Genomic DNA, 17,831 nt, shown 5'->3' with positions numbered 1-17,831 from the left:
TCAGGGCTTCTCTTCAGTTTGTGTTAAGAACTCCCTGTTAGCCTCTTCCAGGAGAGCCACTGGGAGGGGAGGCCTCTGGAGACAGGCTGCTGTTTCTTCAGCTGATACCCCCTTTTCTTCCCCCCCCCCCACAGGGGTCCAGTTTATCTTGTTTGCTGGGTTATATGTCCCCCATTTGACCCTCCCAGCATCCCTCTGAGCATCTCTTGGGACATGAGCATGGTGGCAGTGTTCCCCGACACTCTCCCCAAGGCAGGGAGACCAGACACTTTCTCTTTGAACCAGGACATTCTGGGGCCTCCTGGGAGTGACACCAGCAAACTAAGGGTCCTGTGGCTTTGATTAAATTTAACTTGACACCCTAGCTCTAGAAATCACAGCTCTCTCTACATACCCCCTTCAGGGAGGTAGGCTTTCCCCCGGATAATCAGCAACCCCCAGGGAGCAGAGACAGTAGCCTGGATCTGACTCAGGACTGCAAGGTCCCAATATCTGACGAGCTAAAGATAACTTTTTTAAATTGTTTGATGTGAGAGAGAGAGATTGATTTGTTGTCCCATTTGTTTACATATTCATGGGGGGTGCAGGGCAGGGTTATCAGAAAGTTCCAACAGCCAAAACCGGTTTGGCTCAGTGGATAGAGCGTCAGCCTGTGGACTGAAGGGTCCCAGGTTCGATTCCGGTCAAGGGCATGTACCTTGGTTGCGGGCACATCCCCAGTCGGAGGTGTGCACGAGGCAGCTGATCGATGATTCTCTCTCATCGATGTTTCTGACTCTCTATCCCTCTCTCTTCCTCTCTGTAAAAAACTAATAAAATATATTTTTAAAAAAAGAAAGAAAGAAAGAAAGAAAGGAGGGAGGGAGGGAGGGAGGGAGGGAGGGAGGGAGGGAGGGAGGGAGAGAGAGAGAGAGAGAGAGAGAGAGAGAGGAGAGAGAGAGAGAGAGAGAGAGAGAGAGAGAGAGAGAGAGAGAGAGAGAGAGAGAGAGGAGAGAAGTTCCATCTCTGAGCGTCGCCTGTGGCCCGGCGCAGTGGCCGCCAGGGGGCGGGCGAGGGCAGGAGCAGTGCGCGCGGGGCGGGGCCGCGGCGACGCCGGCGCCCGCAGGTCCCGTGACAGCGCCCGCCGCCCGCCGCCCGCCGCCGCCGGCATGCAGCGCCCCCCGGCGCTCGTCACCTCCAGGTGAGCGGACCCCGCGCCCGCACCGCCCGCTCCCCGTGGAGTCCGCTGGGTCCGCGCCAGCCCGGCCCGGCGCCCGGCGGAGACGCGGCCCCGGGTGCCCGCCGCCGGCCTCTGCAGCCCCCGCCACCGCTCTGGGCTCGGCCCTCCGCCGCCGGCGGGAGAGGGGGCGGCGGCTAGGGTCCCCGCTTTACTTCGGAGAAACTGAGGCCCCGGAGCGTAACGCGCTCACCCCAGACCCAGTGGGGGGAGCAAGGCTCACGCCCCTCCCCTCCCGTGCATTTCGGTTTTGCACAGAAATCTAGCCCCGCACCCCCTCGGGGCTCAGCTGCTCCGCACTGGGCACCGGGACGCAGAACCGCGGGGACGGGCGCTGGGAGGGGTAGGCAGTCCGGGGTGCCCTGGGAACGCGGGGCAGGGGTGTGCCCAGGCTTCTGGGAGGGGTGAATGAGCCGCGCCCTGCAGGAAGGGGGTCCTTACCCGGGGAAGGGAGAGAAGAAGGGGCACTGCCCAGGGAGAAGTGCAAGTTACAGGGGCGACCCCCCCTAACACCCCCAAACCCGCCCTGGTCCAGGCCTGGCGGTCCCAGGGCAGGACGGACAAGGGCCCCCTTTGCTCTCTGCTCCTTCCTGCCTTCACCCTCTGTAAAGAGACTCTCTCCCCGGGTCTCCGCGCCCTCCACCCCTGTGCCCCCGCCATGAGATCCTGGGCACAAACGCCAGCTTTATGACATACACGAGGGCTATGGTCCCAGCTGGAGCCGCCTTCCCCGGGACCCGGGCCTGGAAAAGAGGATCCTGTAAGGAAGTGCGGATGGGAGAGGCTGCTCTGGTCTCCTCTGCAAACTACAGCGAGGGCGCAGGCCGCCGCTTCACTAGCCAGAGGGATCCCCCTGGTGCGGCCTAAGTTAACCTCCGCGCTGAGCCTCAGTTTCCCTTTCTGTAAGAACAGGGTGTGAGGTTGGCAGGCGGGCGCAGGGCCAGCAGCAGGCACCCTCGGCCCCTCGCAGACCCGTGGGGGCGTGGCTTTGACGCTGGGTGCACAGGGCCCCACCTGCGAGGACCAGGGGCTGGAGGAGAAGGTGGGGTCCTCGGTGCCCCAGGCACCAGCAAACGCCAGGGGCCACCCGCAGGGGATGTGCCAAGGAAGGCCCGCCTCCCCCCACCACCCCCAGGGCACTCACACCTTCCTCCATCCAGCAGGACTTGACCGAGGCCTGCTCTGTGCTTGTGGAGGACGCTCAGCTGTCCGTGATTTTCTTTTCTTTTTCTTTTTTTAAAAATATATTTTATTGCCGAAACCGGTTTGGCTCAGTGGTAGAGCGTCGGTCTGCGGACTGAAAGGTCCCAGGTTCGATTCCGGTCAAGGGCATGTACATTGGTTGCCGGCACATCCCCAGTAGGGGGTGTGCAAGAGGCAGCTGGTCGATGTTTCTCTCTCATTGACGTTTCTAGCTCTCTATTTCTTTCCCTTCCTCTCTGTAAAAAATCAATAAAAAATATATTAATATATATATATATATGTTTTATTGATTTTTTTACAGAGAGGAAGAGAGAGGGATAGAGAGTTAGAAACATCAATGAGAGAAAATCATCGATCAGCCGAAACCGGTTTGGCTCAGTGGTAGAGCGTCGGTCTGCGGACTGAAAGGTCCCAGGTTCGATTCCGGTCAAGGGCATGTACCTTGGTTGCAAGTACATCCCCGGTGAGGGGTGTGCAAGAGGCAGCTGGTCGATGTTTCTCTCTCATTGATGTTTCTAGCTCTCTCTCTCCCTTCCTCTCTGTAAAAAATCAATAAAATATATATTTTTAAAAATCATCGATCAGCTGCCTCTTAAACACCCCCTGCTGGGGATGTGCCCACAACCAAGGTACACGCCCTTAACCGGAATCGAACCCGGGACCCTTCAGTCCCCAGGACGAGGCTCTATCCACGGAGCCAACCGGTTTTGGCTGTCCGTGATTCATCTCACGCAGGCACTGAGAGCCCACATCTGCTCTCACCTGTCTTCCTGCTGGCAACAGCCTTTGTCCCTGAACGACCCCACGCCGGGGGCTCCGGCCTGGGAAGCCGGGCTCTCGGAGGGCCTGGCGTGTGGCAGGGCCGGGGGCCTGGCGCTGTGACGGCTGAGCCAGGCCAGGGCAGCAGCCCGCCCCCAGGCCCGCTGCCTCTCGCCAGACCCTGCCTCACCCAGGAGCCTGCGGGCTGGAACTGAGCTTCCCCTGCCTTCCTCCTCTCCCTCCTCCCCTCCCTTCCCCCGCAGGCGCGTGCAGAATGCCCACACCGGCCTGGACCTGGCCGTGCCGCAGCACCAGGAGGTGCGGGGCAGGATGATGTCCGGCCACGTGGAGTACCAGATCCTGGTGGTCACCCGGCTGGCCGCCTTCAAGTCGCCCAAGCACAAGCCTGAGGACGTGGTCCAGTTCCTGGTAAGCTGGGGCTGGGCGGGGGCTCCGGAGGGCGCTCTGGCCTGGGGTGGCAGTGGGAATGTGCGCGTCCTCTGGCCTGGGGTGGCAGTGAGAATGTGCGCATCGTCTTGCTCGGGGCTCCAGGGGCTCCGGAGGGCGCTCTGGCCTGGGGTGGCAGTGGGAATGTGCGTGTCGTCTTGCTCGGGGCTCGGCGGGGGCTCCGGAGGGCGCTCTGGCCTGGGGTGGCAGTGGGAATGTGTGCGTCGTCTTGCTCGGGGCTCCAGGGGCTCCGGAGGGCGCTCTGGCCTGGGGTGGCAGTGAGAATGTGCGCGTCGTCTTGCTCGGGGCTCCAGGGGCTCCAGAGGGCGCTCTGGCCTGGGGTGGCAGTGAGAATGTGCGTGTCGTCTTGCTCGGGGCTCGGCAGGGGCTCCGGAGGGCGCTTTGGCCTGGGGTGGCAGTGGGAATGTGCGCGTCGTCTTGCTCTGGGCTCCCATGGAGAAGGCGGGGACGCAGGCCCGGCGATGGGAACGCACAGAGGCGTCGAGGAGGCCGAGGGTGGGGTTGGGCAGGCGCAGAGCAGGCACCTCTCCTTTGAGGGCCATGTTGGGGGCCCTACAGACTGCGATGATGGCACTGTCGGTGGGCCTATGGCAGCTCCCCCTCCGGAGACCAGAGCCTTTGGGGGCGGGGGCACCCCGGGAGGAAACGGGCAGCCGGAGCGAGATCCAGCTGCGGGAGGGATTGGGGAGAGAGGCTGAGAGGAGGCCGCCGTCCCTCGGACCCTGGCTCTGCGGGAGGCGGGGCGCTGCCCCAGGGTGACTCCAGCGGGCAGGACGCCGTCCGAGGGCCGGCAGGAGCCCTGGCTGCTCCCTCGAGGTCCCGGGGTGCAGAGGGGTCCGGGCTGATGGCAGAGACACTGACATGGCAGCCCCTGGCTCTTCGCCCCTGGAGGGCCGCAGCTGGCGCCCAGGAGAGCGGTCAGAGAGCCGTGCTGGGAGCAGGGACCCGTGGTGTCGCTTGAAGGTGACCTGTCGGCCAGCCAGACCTGAGATCATCTCACGCAGGCACTGACTGACGGCCTCTAGGCCAGAGGTCGGCAAAACTCCTTCGTCCACAGAGCCAACTATCAACAGGACAACGACGGACATTTCTTTGGAGAGCCAAGTTTTTTTTTTAAATGTAAACTTCTTCTAACGCCACTTTTTCAACAAAGACTCGCCGAGGCCGTGGTGTTTTGTGGAAGAGCCGCACTCCAGGGGCCAAAGAGCCGCACGTGGCTCGCGAGCCGCAGCTTGCCGACCACGGGGTTAGAGGGAAGCGGTGGCCATGCGCCCCTGCAGGCTGGGCTCCCTCTACCCACCGTCCCCGCCCGGGCCCGTGACAGTCAGTGCCCAGTCCGCCATGACTGCCCGTGGCTGAGCCTGGAGTGATGAGGAGGGATAAGGCCTGGAGCCGGAGCCCAGCAGCTGCGGGGTGGAGGGGGCAGGAGAAGGGGGTGAGAGAGGGGTGCCGTCAGGAAGGAGGCACAGCCAGGGCGCTCTCCCTGGGACAGCAGCCCGCGCCCTCTGGGGGCCTCTGGCTGGGTCGGGCAGGAGCCCTCTCTCCCGCTGCATCCGGGAGCCCACCTGCCTCTCCCGCTCCAGGTCTCCAAAAAGTACAGCGAGATCGAGGAGCTGTGCCAGAAGCTGAGCCGCCGCTACCCGGCGGCCAGCCTGCCCCCGCTCCCCAGGAAGGTCCTGTTCGTCGGGGAGTCGGACATCCGGGAGCGGAGGGCCGTCTTCCACGAGATCCTGCGCTGCGTCTCCCAGGACACCGAGCTGGCCGGCAGCCCCGAGCTGCTGGAGTTCTTAGGTGGCCGAGGCCTGCCCGGTCCCTGCAGGACCCCTGTCCCCCACCCCCCTCAGGCCCTGCCCTGTCCCTGCGGCCCCCCGCCCCCCACCCACCCTCAGGTCCTGCCCGGTCCCTGCAGGACCCCTGTCCCCCATCCCCCTCAGGCCCTGCCCGGTCCCTGCAGGACCCCTGTCCCCCATCCCCCTCAGGCCCTGCCCGGTCCCTGCGGGGCCCCTGTCCCCCACCCCCCCTCAGGCCCTGCCCGGTCCCTGCGGGGCCCCTGTCCCCCACCCCCCTCAGGCCCTGCCCGGTCCCTGCGGGCCCCCCCGCCCCCCACCCACCCTCCACCCCCCCTCAGGCCCTGCCTGGTCCCTGCGGGGCCCCTGTCCCCCCATCCCCCCTCAGGCCCTGCCCGGTCCCTGCGGGGCCCCCTGTCCCCCACCCCCCTCAGGTCCTGCCCGGTCCCTGCGGGGCCCCTGTCCCCCACCCACCCTCCACCCACCCTCAGGCCCTGCCCGGTCCCTGCGGCCCCCCCGCCCCCCACCCCCCCTCAGGCCCTGCCCCTCGGGTGTGGCGAGGCCCTGGTCCCGGCAGTGGGGGTCAGACGCCTCCTCCTGCTCCCCCACAGGCACCAGCTCCGCGGGGGCGGCCGAGCCCGGCGGCAGAGGTGTCTCTGCCCGGGGCACAGGCGGCCCGGCCGCGGACGAGGGGGAGACTCCCGACTTCTTCCAGCAGCAGGAAGGCGCCGAGGGGCCGCCCAGCCCTGGCCGGGAGGAGGACACGGGGAAGTCCTCGGAAGAGGAGGAGGAGGCACTGGACCCCTTAGGCATCATGCGGTAGGTCTCCCCGATCTGGGGGGGGGGGGGGGGTGCACCCTTCTGGCTGGGTCCAGGCTCTCTGGGGACGGCTCCTCCTCCCCCCGTCTCCCTGGGCTGTCACCCCTACGGCCTGGTGCGCTGGGGAGCTGGCCGGCTGCTCACCTCATCACCGGTGTCTCGGGGGCTGGACTCGGGTATCCCTGCCCCTCCTTGGCTCGGCACGGAGGCCTGGCACAGCTGCCCCCAACCCCCTAGCAGCTCTGAAGCCCAGGCTGCCCGACCCCACCCACCATCCCAGAGGCCTGGCTTCTCTGGCCAGCCCATCCCTGGCCACCAATGATGTGGGCATTGGTGACCCACGAGGTGCCAGTCGTGTGTGTGTGTGATTCAAGGGGGTACAGTGCGCCAGGGTCCCTGGCCAGTGGACCGTGTCCCCTTTATGCATACGTGCACACACATGTACACGCAAGCACGCATGAGCAGGTACGCGCACACATGCAGTGGCGGAGAGCAGCCGTGAGGGTGGCCGGGTTACGTCAGGAGAAATTTCCTCATAACCTTCCTATCAGCCTCACGTGACCCACCACGTGAGGGCACAGGCTGGAGAAATACTCATGCAAAGCGTAAGGAATCTGTAAAGAGCAGCAAGGGCCCCCCCCCCCCAAAGGACAGGGTGGCTGCACAGCCTTCTGGGGCTTTTTTTCAGTGAAGTGGGACTGCGGCTGTGCTTGCACCCGCGTGCCCCGCTGCTCTGAGTCCCACACACCGTGCCAAGCTGAGAGAGACGCAGGGTCTGTGCCAGCCTAAGGGCATGCCCGCAGAGCGGCTCCTTTTTGGGGAAGGAAGAGGCTGTCCGGGACTGGCGTGGCCGCCTGCGTTTCCTCTTTGCGTGAGTAGCAGGTTGCCGGGCGATGCGTCCGCCTTCCCGGGACCACCTGCGCCCCAGCCCCATCCCTCGCTCTGCGCGCCGGGGCCTCGCTGCTGAGACCGAGGAAAGCTTGGCACCCAAAGGGGTCCCCACGGCCCCCGGCCTTCTGCCGGCTTTTCGTTTAACGTGACAACAGTCGGTGCTGTCGCCACCTCAGGTTTTTGTTTTGTTTGTTTGGTCTTTTGAGAGATTAGGAAATGCTGGGGACTGATCAGAATCGGCGGGAATAAGTGTTTCCTATCCTATTCCTTTTTTAAAAATTTTTTTAAAAGATGCACCAGTGGCTTTCAGGCCCGCGGCGGGTCCGGTTTGGGGAACGGAGGCCGATGCCAGCGTCTGAGGAGGCCGAAGCTGGGCGGCCAGGTTCAGCCACAAACGGCGGAGTTGGGGCTCCGTGCCACCTCCCTGCATGCCCCTCGAGGCCACTCCCAGCGCCCCGAGAGCCGGGCCAGGCCCTCGGATCACCCCCTTTGCACTGAGCGGGGCATGGAGGACAGCGTTGAGTGGGGACCTGGCCGAGGTCTTGTGTGTGGCAGCCGCACCTCGATGTCCGGTGTCCGCTGGCTGCTCCTGGGACACCCAGGCGGCCTGAGGACCTGCTTGCACAGTGCAGCTACCCTGTCCTTTGTGGGTGGGGGTGGGGGCACTTACTGTTCTTTACAGATGCCTTACGCTTTGCATGAGTATTTCTCCATCCGGTGCCCTCAGTTCCTCTGCCCCTGCAGCCCCTCGCCCACATGCATGCAGATCCGCTCCCGCCTCTGTGTTCTCCGCCGCGGCCACGCGAGGGCGCTGTTGCCCCGCTGCTGGAAGGCCGGGAGCCGCCTGCACAAAGCCAGGAGCTGGGACCAGCCAGGGGCCTGGCTTTTCTTTGTCTGTGAGACCTGGTTTTGATCAGGGAAGAGATGAGTTCGCCACTGTTAGAAAGAGCCCTCCCCCGGCCCTTCCCGGCACTCTGCGCCCCCGTCTGGGGAGTCAGGGGGCATCCCGGCCCAGCGCGCCCCACGCAGCCACGTGTGCCTTCCTAGGCGGTTTCTCCCCACGTTAGTGGCCTCTCAGGGTCGCGCTCCATGTCATGCATGGCTTTGGTGTTCAGCTTTCTGTTCTGGAGACGTCGCGGGTCTGAGGAGGATGGGGTTCTGCCCGAACCGCCGCGCTGGAAGCCTGTGTTGTTGTAACTTGCAGAAGATGCGGTTAGCATGCAAAATGGGACCCACAGTTAGAAGCCCCTTCGCCGGGAAGGTGTATGCTTCGGGGTGTTTTCCCGTTTTATTGCCGAAATGGGATGTGTCCCACTGCCATTCCATCCTTTGCTTTTTCAGCTCACAGGCTCGGTTTTGCAGGCGGGTCCGTGGGCTTCTGACTCGCCCAGGTGTGTGTGTGTGTGCCGGCAGGCGCTGAGGGCCCGGGAAAGGCCTTGCCGTGAGGATGGGGCCTGGGCGGCTCTCCGCTCTCCCAGGAGCCAGGCAGGGCCCAGGCCTGGCGCCATGGCCGAGACGTGGCCCTGGTGGCCAGTGACGTGAGCCCATCTGGCTTGTGCCCAGAACAGAGAGAACGAGGAAGGGGTGCCTGGGCTTCCTGGCACAGCCCCCGCCCGTCTCTGCTCCCTCTCTACCTTCACAGCGGGCCCTGTGTCCCCAACTGCGGGATCCAGCCTGTGTCCTACCCTGTCCTGCATCTCATTCCTGCTCCGGGGACACTTTGAGGGGCAGAAGCGGGACCGTGACAGCCTCCGGTTCTCGCCCAGGCCCCTGCCTGCTGTGCGGCCGTGAGCGGAGCCCTCGCCTCTCCAAACCCTCGTTCCTTCATCTCTTCATCTGCCCAGGGAGCCTGACAGGGAGTGGGACCCTCCAACAAGTGCTCCCGATGTATTTCTTTATCGGTTTCAGAGAGGAAGGGAGAGGGAAAGAGAGACAGAAACATCCATGATGAGAGAGAATCGTCGATCGTCTGCCTCCTACAGGCCGCCCCCTATTGGGGAATCTAGCCCACAACCCGGGCACGTACCCTTGGCTGGAATCGAACCTGGGACCCTTCAGTCCGCAGGCCGAAGCTCTCTCCACGGAGCCAGACCGGCTAGGGCCCCTCCGCTACTGTTAACGGCCGCTGGTTCATCTTCCCATCGTCTGGGGGCAGAACCAGCCTGCCAGCAGGAGCTGGGGCGGTGCCCTCTGTCCTGGGAGCTGTCCGCCAGGCAGGCAGTGGAACCAGAAATCCCGTTTCCAGTAAGAAGCTTAGTCTCGTTCTCAGGAACCTTCTCACGGCTCATGTAGGCACAAGGGGGAGGGATTAGGTCATATCAAACTACACGCAACCTTATTTGTGTGCTGGCAGCATAACCGACAGTGACGTGAGCAGAACTGTGGGCTCAGTCCCCAGGAGTGTGCACGGGGATACGTAACCACCGCCCCGCCAGGACCGAGCACCCCCCGGCCAGAGCATCCCCTGACCCCCTCCTGGTTCCCGCAGCAGCTTCCGGCTCAGAGCAGGACCCCTTAGGGGTGTCGGAGCGGAGCCTCGTGGGGCTCTGAGGAGCAGGAGGGCTTCTGCAGGAGGTGGGGATGGGTTGCTCAGGGGGACAGAGGTGAGTGGTGCTCTCTCCTGCACAGTCTGAGACCGGCACCCAATAATGGAGGAGTTTGCCATGATGCCCTCTGGTGGGCACGCTGAGTACAGCACCCTAGGTTGAGGTGGTGCCACTCCAGGGATGGGGCGGAGGTGTCTGGGACATGGAACGTTTCCTACGGCTCCTTCATTTTCTCTCCCGGGGCTGGGCTCTGAGGTTTGTGGCCTCAGACTTTGTTTCCAAGTGGCGTGGAGTGACTGAGTTTCGCCCCAGGGAGCGCTGGGGTCAGCCACTCCCACAGCCTCTTACAGTCCAGGACTGCTGGCGCCCAACTGCCTGCCGGCCCGCCCGCCCCATTGCCCCTAACCACTTCTGCCTACCAGCCTGATCACCCCCTAATCACTCCCCTGTCTGCCTGATTGATGCCTAACTGCTCCCCTGCTGGCCCGAGTGCCTCTAACTAACTGCCCTCCCCTGCTGGCCTGGTCTCCCCAAATGCCCTCCCCTGCAGGTCTGGTCCCCCACAACTGCCCTCCCCTGCAGGCCTGAGGCCTGAGTGGCCCCTCCCACTGCGGGTTGTCTGGCCACCGGCCACATAGCCCAGACACCCTCCCTCTCCTCCTGGCAGTGTTTCCCTGGGCTCGGCCCCTTCTGGTACCGGGGTCTTCCCACCTCCAATGTCAGGTCCTCGGAAAGGTCCTTCAGGATGCAAGTTCAAACCCACCCAGTATCTTGCGTGGCTCTGACGCGCCCACCTGGGCTGACCGCGGGGCCGCCCTCAGATGTCCTAACCTGAGTCCCATCTGTGATTCTCCAGCTCCAAGAAGCCGAAAGCGCGCCCCCAGGCAGCCGCGAAGCCCAGACCCTCGCCCCGGCTCACCCTCTTCGACGAGGAGGCGGGCCCCAGCGGGACGCGCTCCGCCGGGGGCTCCGCAGAGCACGCGCCCGCCAGGGACCGTAAGTGGAGCCAGGTGTTCCTGTCCCTGTGGGCGCCCCCCCGCCCCCGGTGACCAGACCAGACCTGCCCCGTGTGAACAAGACACACTCAGACTCAGCTCAGGTGTTCCCCGGGGAACCTTGTCTCATGCCTGGTTTCTCACAACCTGGAACGGATATTATGGGCATGGGTGTGTGTGTGTGTGTGAGTGTGTGTGTGTGTGTGTGTGAGAGTGTGTGTGTGTGAGTGTGTGTGTGTGTGTGTGTGTGTGTGTGTGTGAGTGTGTGTGTGTGTGAGTGTGTGTGTGTGTGACTGTGTGTGTGTGAGTGTGTGTGTGTGTGTGAGTGTGTGTGTGTGTGTGAGTGTGTGTGTGAGAGTGTGAGTGTGTGTGTGTGAGTGTGTGTGTGTGTGAGTGTGTGAGTGTGTGTGTGTGAGTGTGTGTGTGAGTGTGTGAGTGTGTGTGTGTGAGTGTGTGTGTGTGTGTGTGTGAGAGAGTGTGTGTGTGTGTGTGTGTGTGTGTGTGAGAGAGTGTGTGTGTGTGTGAGTGTGTGAGAGTGTGTGTGTGTGTGTGTGTGTGTGTGTGTGCGCGCGCTGCTCACCCCTTGGAGGGGGGAGGGCACCTTTCTCTGTTGCTTTGAGAAGTGTGGATTGGGACTGGGGTGGCCAGACGTGGGCACGGGTAGAAGGCGGGTGCTGACCGCCCCGGGCGACCCTTCTGCCACTCCAGGATGAGGATTGTGACAAGAGGTGGTCACCCATGCTGACCCCGCTGGAGGGTGCCGGGCAGAGAAGGACAAGGGACGCTGGGCGTCCTCAGAACTTCTACCCCTGCCCCTGGGCCTGCCCTTTCCTCACCCCACCCGGGGCCTCGCCCAGGGCCAGGAATTGCTGTCACCCACTAATCCAGCAACACTTAGTGACCACCCTCCGAAGGCCAGGCTCTGTGCTGGGCCCGAGGACATGAGGAGGAGCAAGGTGCACTCCAGCCTCGGGGCCTCCCACGGGAGACGGGACGTCTCCCGACGATCACAGGAGAGCCAGAGTGTGGAACATCAGGGAGGGCTTCCTGTAGGAGGGGGCTTTGCCCGAGCTGGATCCCGGACGGTCAGCGGCACTCTCCTGGTCTGCTGGGGAAGGAGGGCTCTTCCCCGTGGAGAGGCCCTGGTCCCTTCCTGAGGGCGGAGAGGAGGGGTGCCCCAGGCTCACCCCTGCCTCCCCTCAGGCAGCAGCCTTCGGCCCACGGTAGGTGCTCAGGAAGCACTTGGGAAACTGGGGTGCAGTCATGGCTTTTTCCTCCAGGAAGTCCACCTGGACTTGAACTGAGGGGGACCACCCTTGGACTGGGGGTGGGAGGTGGCGCCTGTCTGTCACACGGGTGTGCTGGTGCCTGGCCCGTGTACCCTGGCCCTGTTCCTCTGGTCCTGTGCCTTGTCCCTGGCTGGGCACCCCTCCCTCTGCCCCCCTTCCCCGCCCCCTGTGCACGGGGACGGGCCGGACTCCCTCTGACCGCTCTGCTGCTCTCTTCTCCGCAGCCCTGACGCTGTTTGATGACCCTGACCTCGGAGGGGCCGTCCCCCTGGGGGACCCCCTGCTGCTGCCGGCAGCCCCTGCGAGCGGAGAGGCCTCTGTGGAGCTGTTCAGGTACCCGTCCCTGCGTGCCTCCAGCTCTGAGCGTGGCCCCTGAGTGCCTCCTGCTCTGAGCGTGGCCCCTGCGTGCCTCCCGCTCTGAGCGTGGCCCCTGCGTGCCTCCTGGCTCTGAGCGTGGCCCCTGCGTGCCTCCAGCTCTGAGCGTGGCCCACGCAGAGCCACGGGCCTGCCCAGCGTGGCGCGTCCACCAGCCTCGGTCTCGGAGGGGGGAGGGGTCCTGGCCTGGAAGGCAGGTGCCGGCGGGTGGCAGCCGGCCTCTGACAGCGATGGGGACCCGGTGAGGGGGACAGGCAGGCCCTGCAGCTCGGCGGGTTACAGGAAGGTAACACTACGCCTGAGTCATTTTCTTTTTCCCTCCATGCTCAGGCTTAGGTAGTTTACACAAAGAATGGCCGTGTTTTAATCACAGGGCAAGCGCCACCGGCATACAAGGGCCCGGGAACAAATAAAACCGGCCCCTGGCAGCTGCAGCTCCTGGGATGGAGGCCGCGCCCAGCGGGGTCCCCGCAGGAGGGCTGATGGGGGAGCGAGGCAGGTCTGGCAGACCCTGTGCTCACGGAGAGCCCCCAGGCCCCGCCGTGTGCTGGGCTCTTTGCACTTGACCTCGGTCCTCCCCATTGCCCCGGCTCGGTGCTGCTATCTCCGCTTTGCAGGAGATGGAGTGAGGGAGGGGTCCCTCTGCCCGTGTCCCCTCCTCCCACGCTCGGGGGGCGCTGTTCCGCCCAGCGCACTCCCGGCTGTGCAGCTGCCCCCCGGGGCGCAGGGCCCTGTCTGAGCAGAATTCCGTCCCCCTGAGCTGCTCCTGGGCCCCCAACTCCAGCGGAGGCTGCAGGAGCCGCACCTGCCGCAGGGCTGTCGGGGAAGGGCTGTCCGGGGGGCGTGGGCACCTCTGAGCCGAGGCTGCTGGGAGCCTCCTGTCCCTGAGCGGCGCCTCCCGGGATGGCCTGGAGCCCCGGGGGGTGGGTGGGTGGGTGGATGATGGGTGCACTGAGTGGGTCCCCCATCGTGCATCTGGTCTCTGGGCACTGAGCCCCTCCACCAGCAAAGAGGACGAGGCCGGGCATGGCCCTGACTCCTAACCTCCGTGCGGTACCTGTGATTGGGCCCGTGTGCCCGTCACATGGCTGTGGCCTCTGGTACCCCCCCCCATTACCCCCCACTTCCATGGGCCGAGGTGGCGTCTTGAGGGGGCCCTGGCTGGGGTGGTGTCTTGAGGGGGCCCTGGCGAGGTGGCGTCTTGAGGGGGCCCTGGCTGGGGTGGCGTCTTGAGGGTGCCCTGGCTGGGGTGGCGTCTTGAGGGGCCCCTGGCCGAGGTGGCGTCTTGAGGGGGCCCTGGCTGGGGTGGCGTCTTGAGGGGGCCCTGGCTGGGGTGGCGTCTTGAGGGGGCCCTGGCTGGGGTGGTGTCTTGAGGGGCCCCTGGCCGAGGTGGCGTCTTGAGGGGGCCCTGGCTGGGGTGGCGTCTTGAGGGGCCCCTGGCTGGGGTGGTGTTTTGAGGGGGCCCTGGCTGGGGTGGCGTCTTGAAGGGGCCCTGGCTGGGGTGGCGTCTTGAGGGGGCCCTGGCTGGGGTGGCGTCTTGAAGGGGCCCTGGCTGGGGTGGCGTCTTGAGGGGGCCCTGGCTGGGGTGGTGTCTTGAGGGGGCCCTGGCTGGGGTGGCGTCTTGAGGGGGCCCTGGCTGGGGTGGTGTCTTGAGGGGGCCCTGGGTGGGGTGGCGTCTTGAGGGGGCCCTGGCTGGGGTGGTGTCTTGAGGGGGCCCTGGCTGGGGTGGTGTTTTGAGGGGGCCCTGGCTGGGGTGGTGTCTTGAGGGGGCCCTGGCTGGGGTGGTGTCTTGAGGGGGCCCTGGCGGGGTGGCTCCAGCTCTTGGTTGGGCTCTGCCCAGCCTGTGTGGCCCACTGAGGGACCAGGACGGCTCACTTCAGGAGCTAAGCTCCCTCCGGACCAAGCTCAGCTGGAGGAGGCGCGGAGGCCGAGGGGCCCTCACTGTCGTGGGGGGGGGGGGGGAGAGGGTCTGCCCGCCCCAGTGGCTCCCGCCCCGCAGGCTGTGCTCAGGGCGTGTCCCTCTGGTTCCCTAGACTCGAAGAGGACTTGGACCAGATCCTGAACCTGGGGGCCGAGCCCGAGCCCCGGCCCCCACCCAAGCCCAAACCGGCCGTGGGGGCGGCGAAGCCGGCGGCGCCCCCGAGAGCGGGCCCGTCGGAGGCCGCGGCCGGGCCACCACCACCGCCGCCGCCGCCGATCCACGCCATGGACGAGATGGACATCCTGCAGTACATCCGGGACCACGACGCACCGAGCCAGGCCGCCCCCAGCCTCTTCTGACCTCCCTGCTCCGTGCTGGCCCCTGTGGCAAGGGGTGGGGGGCTGTGCCTCGCGGGCCCGGATCTCTAGTGCCGGGCGGGGAAGCCGAAGTCACGGGACCCCCGTCCTACCTCGTGCCTTTGTCTCTGGCCCCCTGCGGGGTACGGAGAGAGGGTCCCCAGAGGAGCTGAGCCCAGCTGTCTCGGCCACAGCCTGGGGAGGGGGAGCAGGTGGGGATACTGGCTAGCCCGGAGCCTGGCCCCAGCAAGGACTGGGACGGGAGCCCAGGGCAGCTCACGCAGGACGAGGCTCTGCGCAGGGCGGAGCGGCTGCCACCCTGGGTGGGGCTGGGCGGCAGCGTGGCTCCTGGGCCTGTGGCTCCGGGAGGGTCCCCCACGAGAGGGGTGTGGAGCGGGTGCCTGGGGGAGCCTGGCGGGTTCCTAGGTGCCACGCAGGGTGCTTTCCTGGGTCCAGTGTAGAGAGACCAGGCCAGCCCTCCTGGGGTATGGATGGCCCAGCAGGCCCAGGTCTCCTCTCTGCCTGTCCCAGGGAGACCCGGCCAGACAGACCCTGGCCGCCTGGGGCCTCTGGCCTTCGAGCCGGTGCCACCCGCAGCCCTGAGCTGTGATCCCCGGGCCCTGTGGAGCTTGGCGGGGCCAGTGCCTTAGTGTCCGCCCCCCCCCCGGCCCTTCGCCGGCACGGCCGGGGCCTGGTGTGACGCCCAGGAACCCTCCGTGAATGAATGACCTCTCCTGAGCCAAGCTTGCCTTTCCCCGGTGGAGTCCTCATGCGCAGGCCCAGGCTCCTGAGACACGGGGGTCTGTGGAATGCAGCCACTCTTGTCCCGTGGCTCGTGGAGGCTTGGGAAGCGGGGTGAGACCTGGACCCCAGACCTTTTCTGTCCGGGGCCAGCAGACAACCCTGAGGGAGGCACCCCTGCCCGAGCCGGGGGCTGGCTGCCGCTGGAGCCTTAGTTCCCTGTCCCTGCCCTGCGCCGGGGCCCAGGGTGGAGGGAGCACTGGGTCTGCCCTGCCATGCGTCTCTCTCCCCCCCCCCCCCGTCCGTCCATCCTGGACAGGCCGTCCCTGCTCTCCCCCTGCACCAGAGTGAGAGGACACGGGCAGGGCAGGGCAGGGCAGGGGCTGGGAGCTGAACTCCTCCTCCTCTGCCTCACCCAGCTCCCAGGGCCCGGCTCCTGGCCCTGAGCGGCTCTGGGACAGCCTCAGGCCCGAGGCGTGCCACGCCCGTTCCCTGCTGGCCTCCCCGCCTCGCCCGGCCTGCCTGCCCACCTCCCTGCTGAAGGAGGGGGACGGGGGGACGGGGGTGGGCCAGTTCTGCCTGGGCTCTCACCTGCCCAGTTCTCAACTCTGCCCCCCACACCAGCGCCCTGCCCCTCCCTGTCTGACATGTGACGGGGGAGCAGAGAGCACCTGTGCAGGGCTGGCCCTCAGGGGGGGGGTCATAGACAGAACCTGCCACCAGCTGTGCGTTCCTCCACCACGGCCCGCCTCCTGGGCGCCCCCGTGCTCGCCAGGCATCTCTGTGGCTCTGGTCCTGCAATAAAGCCCATCGTGACTCCTGCCAGCACTTGTCGGGCGCTCTTTTCTGCGCCGGGGACGATGGGGGACGGGGCACGGGGTCTCTGCGCCAGTGAGCTCACCGAGAGGAGCTGCTCCATAGGACTGCGTGCCGGAGGTTTGCACAGGATGCCCACGTCCCCTTCTCGAACCCTGTGCGTGATTACCTATATCCTCTTATAATTCTATAAATTATCAACCGCCGTGATTATAGTCTCATCTTCCTTTCTCAGGGGTTTTGTCTAGTTTTTTTTTATTTTTATTTTTTTATGGGTTATATTTGTCAGAAATGTCTTCCTCTTTTCAGAGGTCCAGTTTTGGAGGTCTAGTTCACTTTTTCCCCCATCTCATGAATTCATTTCTATTTTAATTTTCCTATCCATTTCTCCTTTTCATGTTTAAATATATATATATATATTTATTATTAATATTTTACGGAGAGGAAGGGAGAGGGATAGAGAGTTAGAAACATCGATGAGAGAGAAACATCAATCAGCTGCCTCCTCCACACCCCCTACTGGTGATGTGCCTGCAACCAAGGTACATGCCCTTGACCAGAATCAAACCTGGATAGGCTGACGCTCTATCCACTGAGCCAAACCGGTTATGGCTCCATTTTCGTTTTTAAGGTGTTTTGTTTGTTTGTTTGTTTTGTTTTTCCTTTAGAATGACATCAGTTTTTATTTATTTTTCTCTCTGTGGTTGATTGTAATCAATGCATCAAAGGCTCCAGAATTTCCTCTCGCACCGTTCTGGCCGCCTCCCATCGATGTTATCGCGCCGTGACCTCATTCTCCCTCATCCTCACGAAGCCTGAGTCTGCTGCCTTGGCTTCCTGTTTACAGCCGAACACCCGTTGTTCACGCCAGTCGTGTCGGCCTGTTTGTGCTTCTGTTTCCAAGGTTTCGTCCCCGTTATTCTCGTCGTCCTTTGTCACTTAGTTCCAGTCGTAGGGTCTGAGGGTGGGAACCTGTGACTTCTGCTCTCTGCCACTTAAAAGTCTTTCCCCACGGAGATTGTAAGTGCTTACCTGGTCTTTGCAGTATCTGTTATGGTGGCAGGATATCTGTAACGGTTGCCTGCATGTTTCTCCGAGTTCTGTATTCGCACTGGGGTCCCCTGCCTCGTCCCTCCTGGGGGGAGACGGTAGGTGAAGGCCTGTGCCGTCCTCCCGGCTGTCAGCTGGTGTCGGGTTTGGACGCGGGTCGCAGAGAGGTGCCCTCGGGCTCCCAGGAGGATGTGACCTCCCGTTGGCTTGCGTCCCTGGGCTCGTCTGGCGGCTGTCTCTGGATTCATGCTCCAAGCCCACGTTTCTGTGGCTCAGGTCATTGCCCTCCTCGACGTGCCAGGTTCCCAGCCATGGGCATCCCGGTGGGCACCTGCAGGATTCCCCTCCTGCTCAGAGGGAAGGCGGCGAAGAGACCTGCCCACTCAGGGGTTTCCATGCCACGTCAGCAGCCCCACCAGCCCGGGAGCAGGGCCCTGCAGCACCTGTGTCTCCTGGATGGCCCTCCGTCCTCTGCGCTCCTGCCGATCAGCCTGCAGAACGGGCGGCTGGCTTTTCTCCTGGCCATGCAGCCTCACACAGAGCTCTTCTCCGCGAACCGGACCCCTCAGGCTCCTGAAAACCAGCTGCTTTCCAAACCC

At 64.4% G+C, this 17,831-nt stretch overlaps 1 protein-coding gene across 1 annotated transcript; it reads left to right on the top strand.

The window, feature by feature from the left end:
- The first annotated feature begins 1,052 nt into the window (after window positions 1-1,052).
- HS1BP3 (HCLS1 binding protein 3) lies at window positions 1,053-16,191 on the top strand. The gene is made up of 7 exons (XM_036434693.2): window positions 1,053-1,180; window positions 3,442-3,607; window positions 5,230-5,437; window positions 6,045-6,252; window positions 10,546-10,685; window positions 12,198-12,306; window positions 14,382-16,191. The coding sequence occupies exons 1-7, from the start codon at window positions 1,149-1,151 to the stop codon at window positions 14,626-14,628; spliced, it is 1,110 nt and encodes a 369-aa protein (XP_036290586.1). The 5' UTR covers window positions 1,053-1,148; the 3' UTR covers window positions 14,629-16,191.
- Window positions 16,192-17,831: the final 1,640 nt, after the last annotated feature.

Source organism: Pipistrellus kuhlii, unplaced genomic scaffold (assembly GCF_014108245.1).
Source record: "Pipistrellus kuhlii isolate mPipKuh1 unplaced genomic scaffold, mPipKuh1.p scaffold_m20_p_13, whole genome shotgun sequence".
In the NCBI taxonomy this organism is placed as follows: Eukaryota; Metazoa; Chordata; class Mammalia; order Chiroptera; family Vespertilionidae; genus Pipistrellus; species Pipistrellus kuhlii.
The sequence above is the reverse complement of the archived record's forward strand: the minus strand, read 5'-3'. Positions and strand labels throughout refer to the sequence as shown.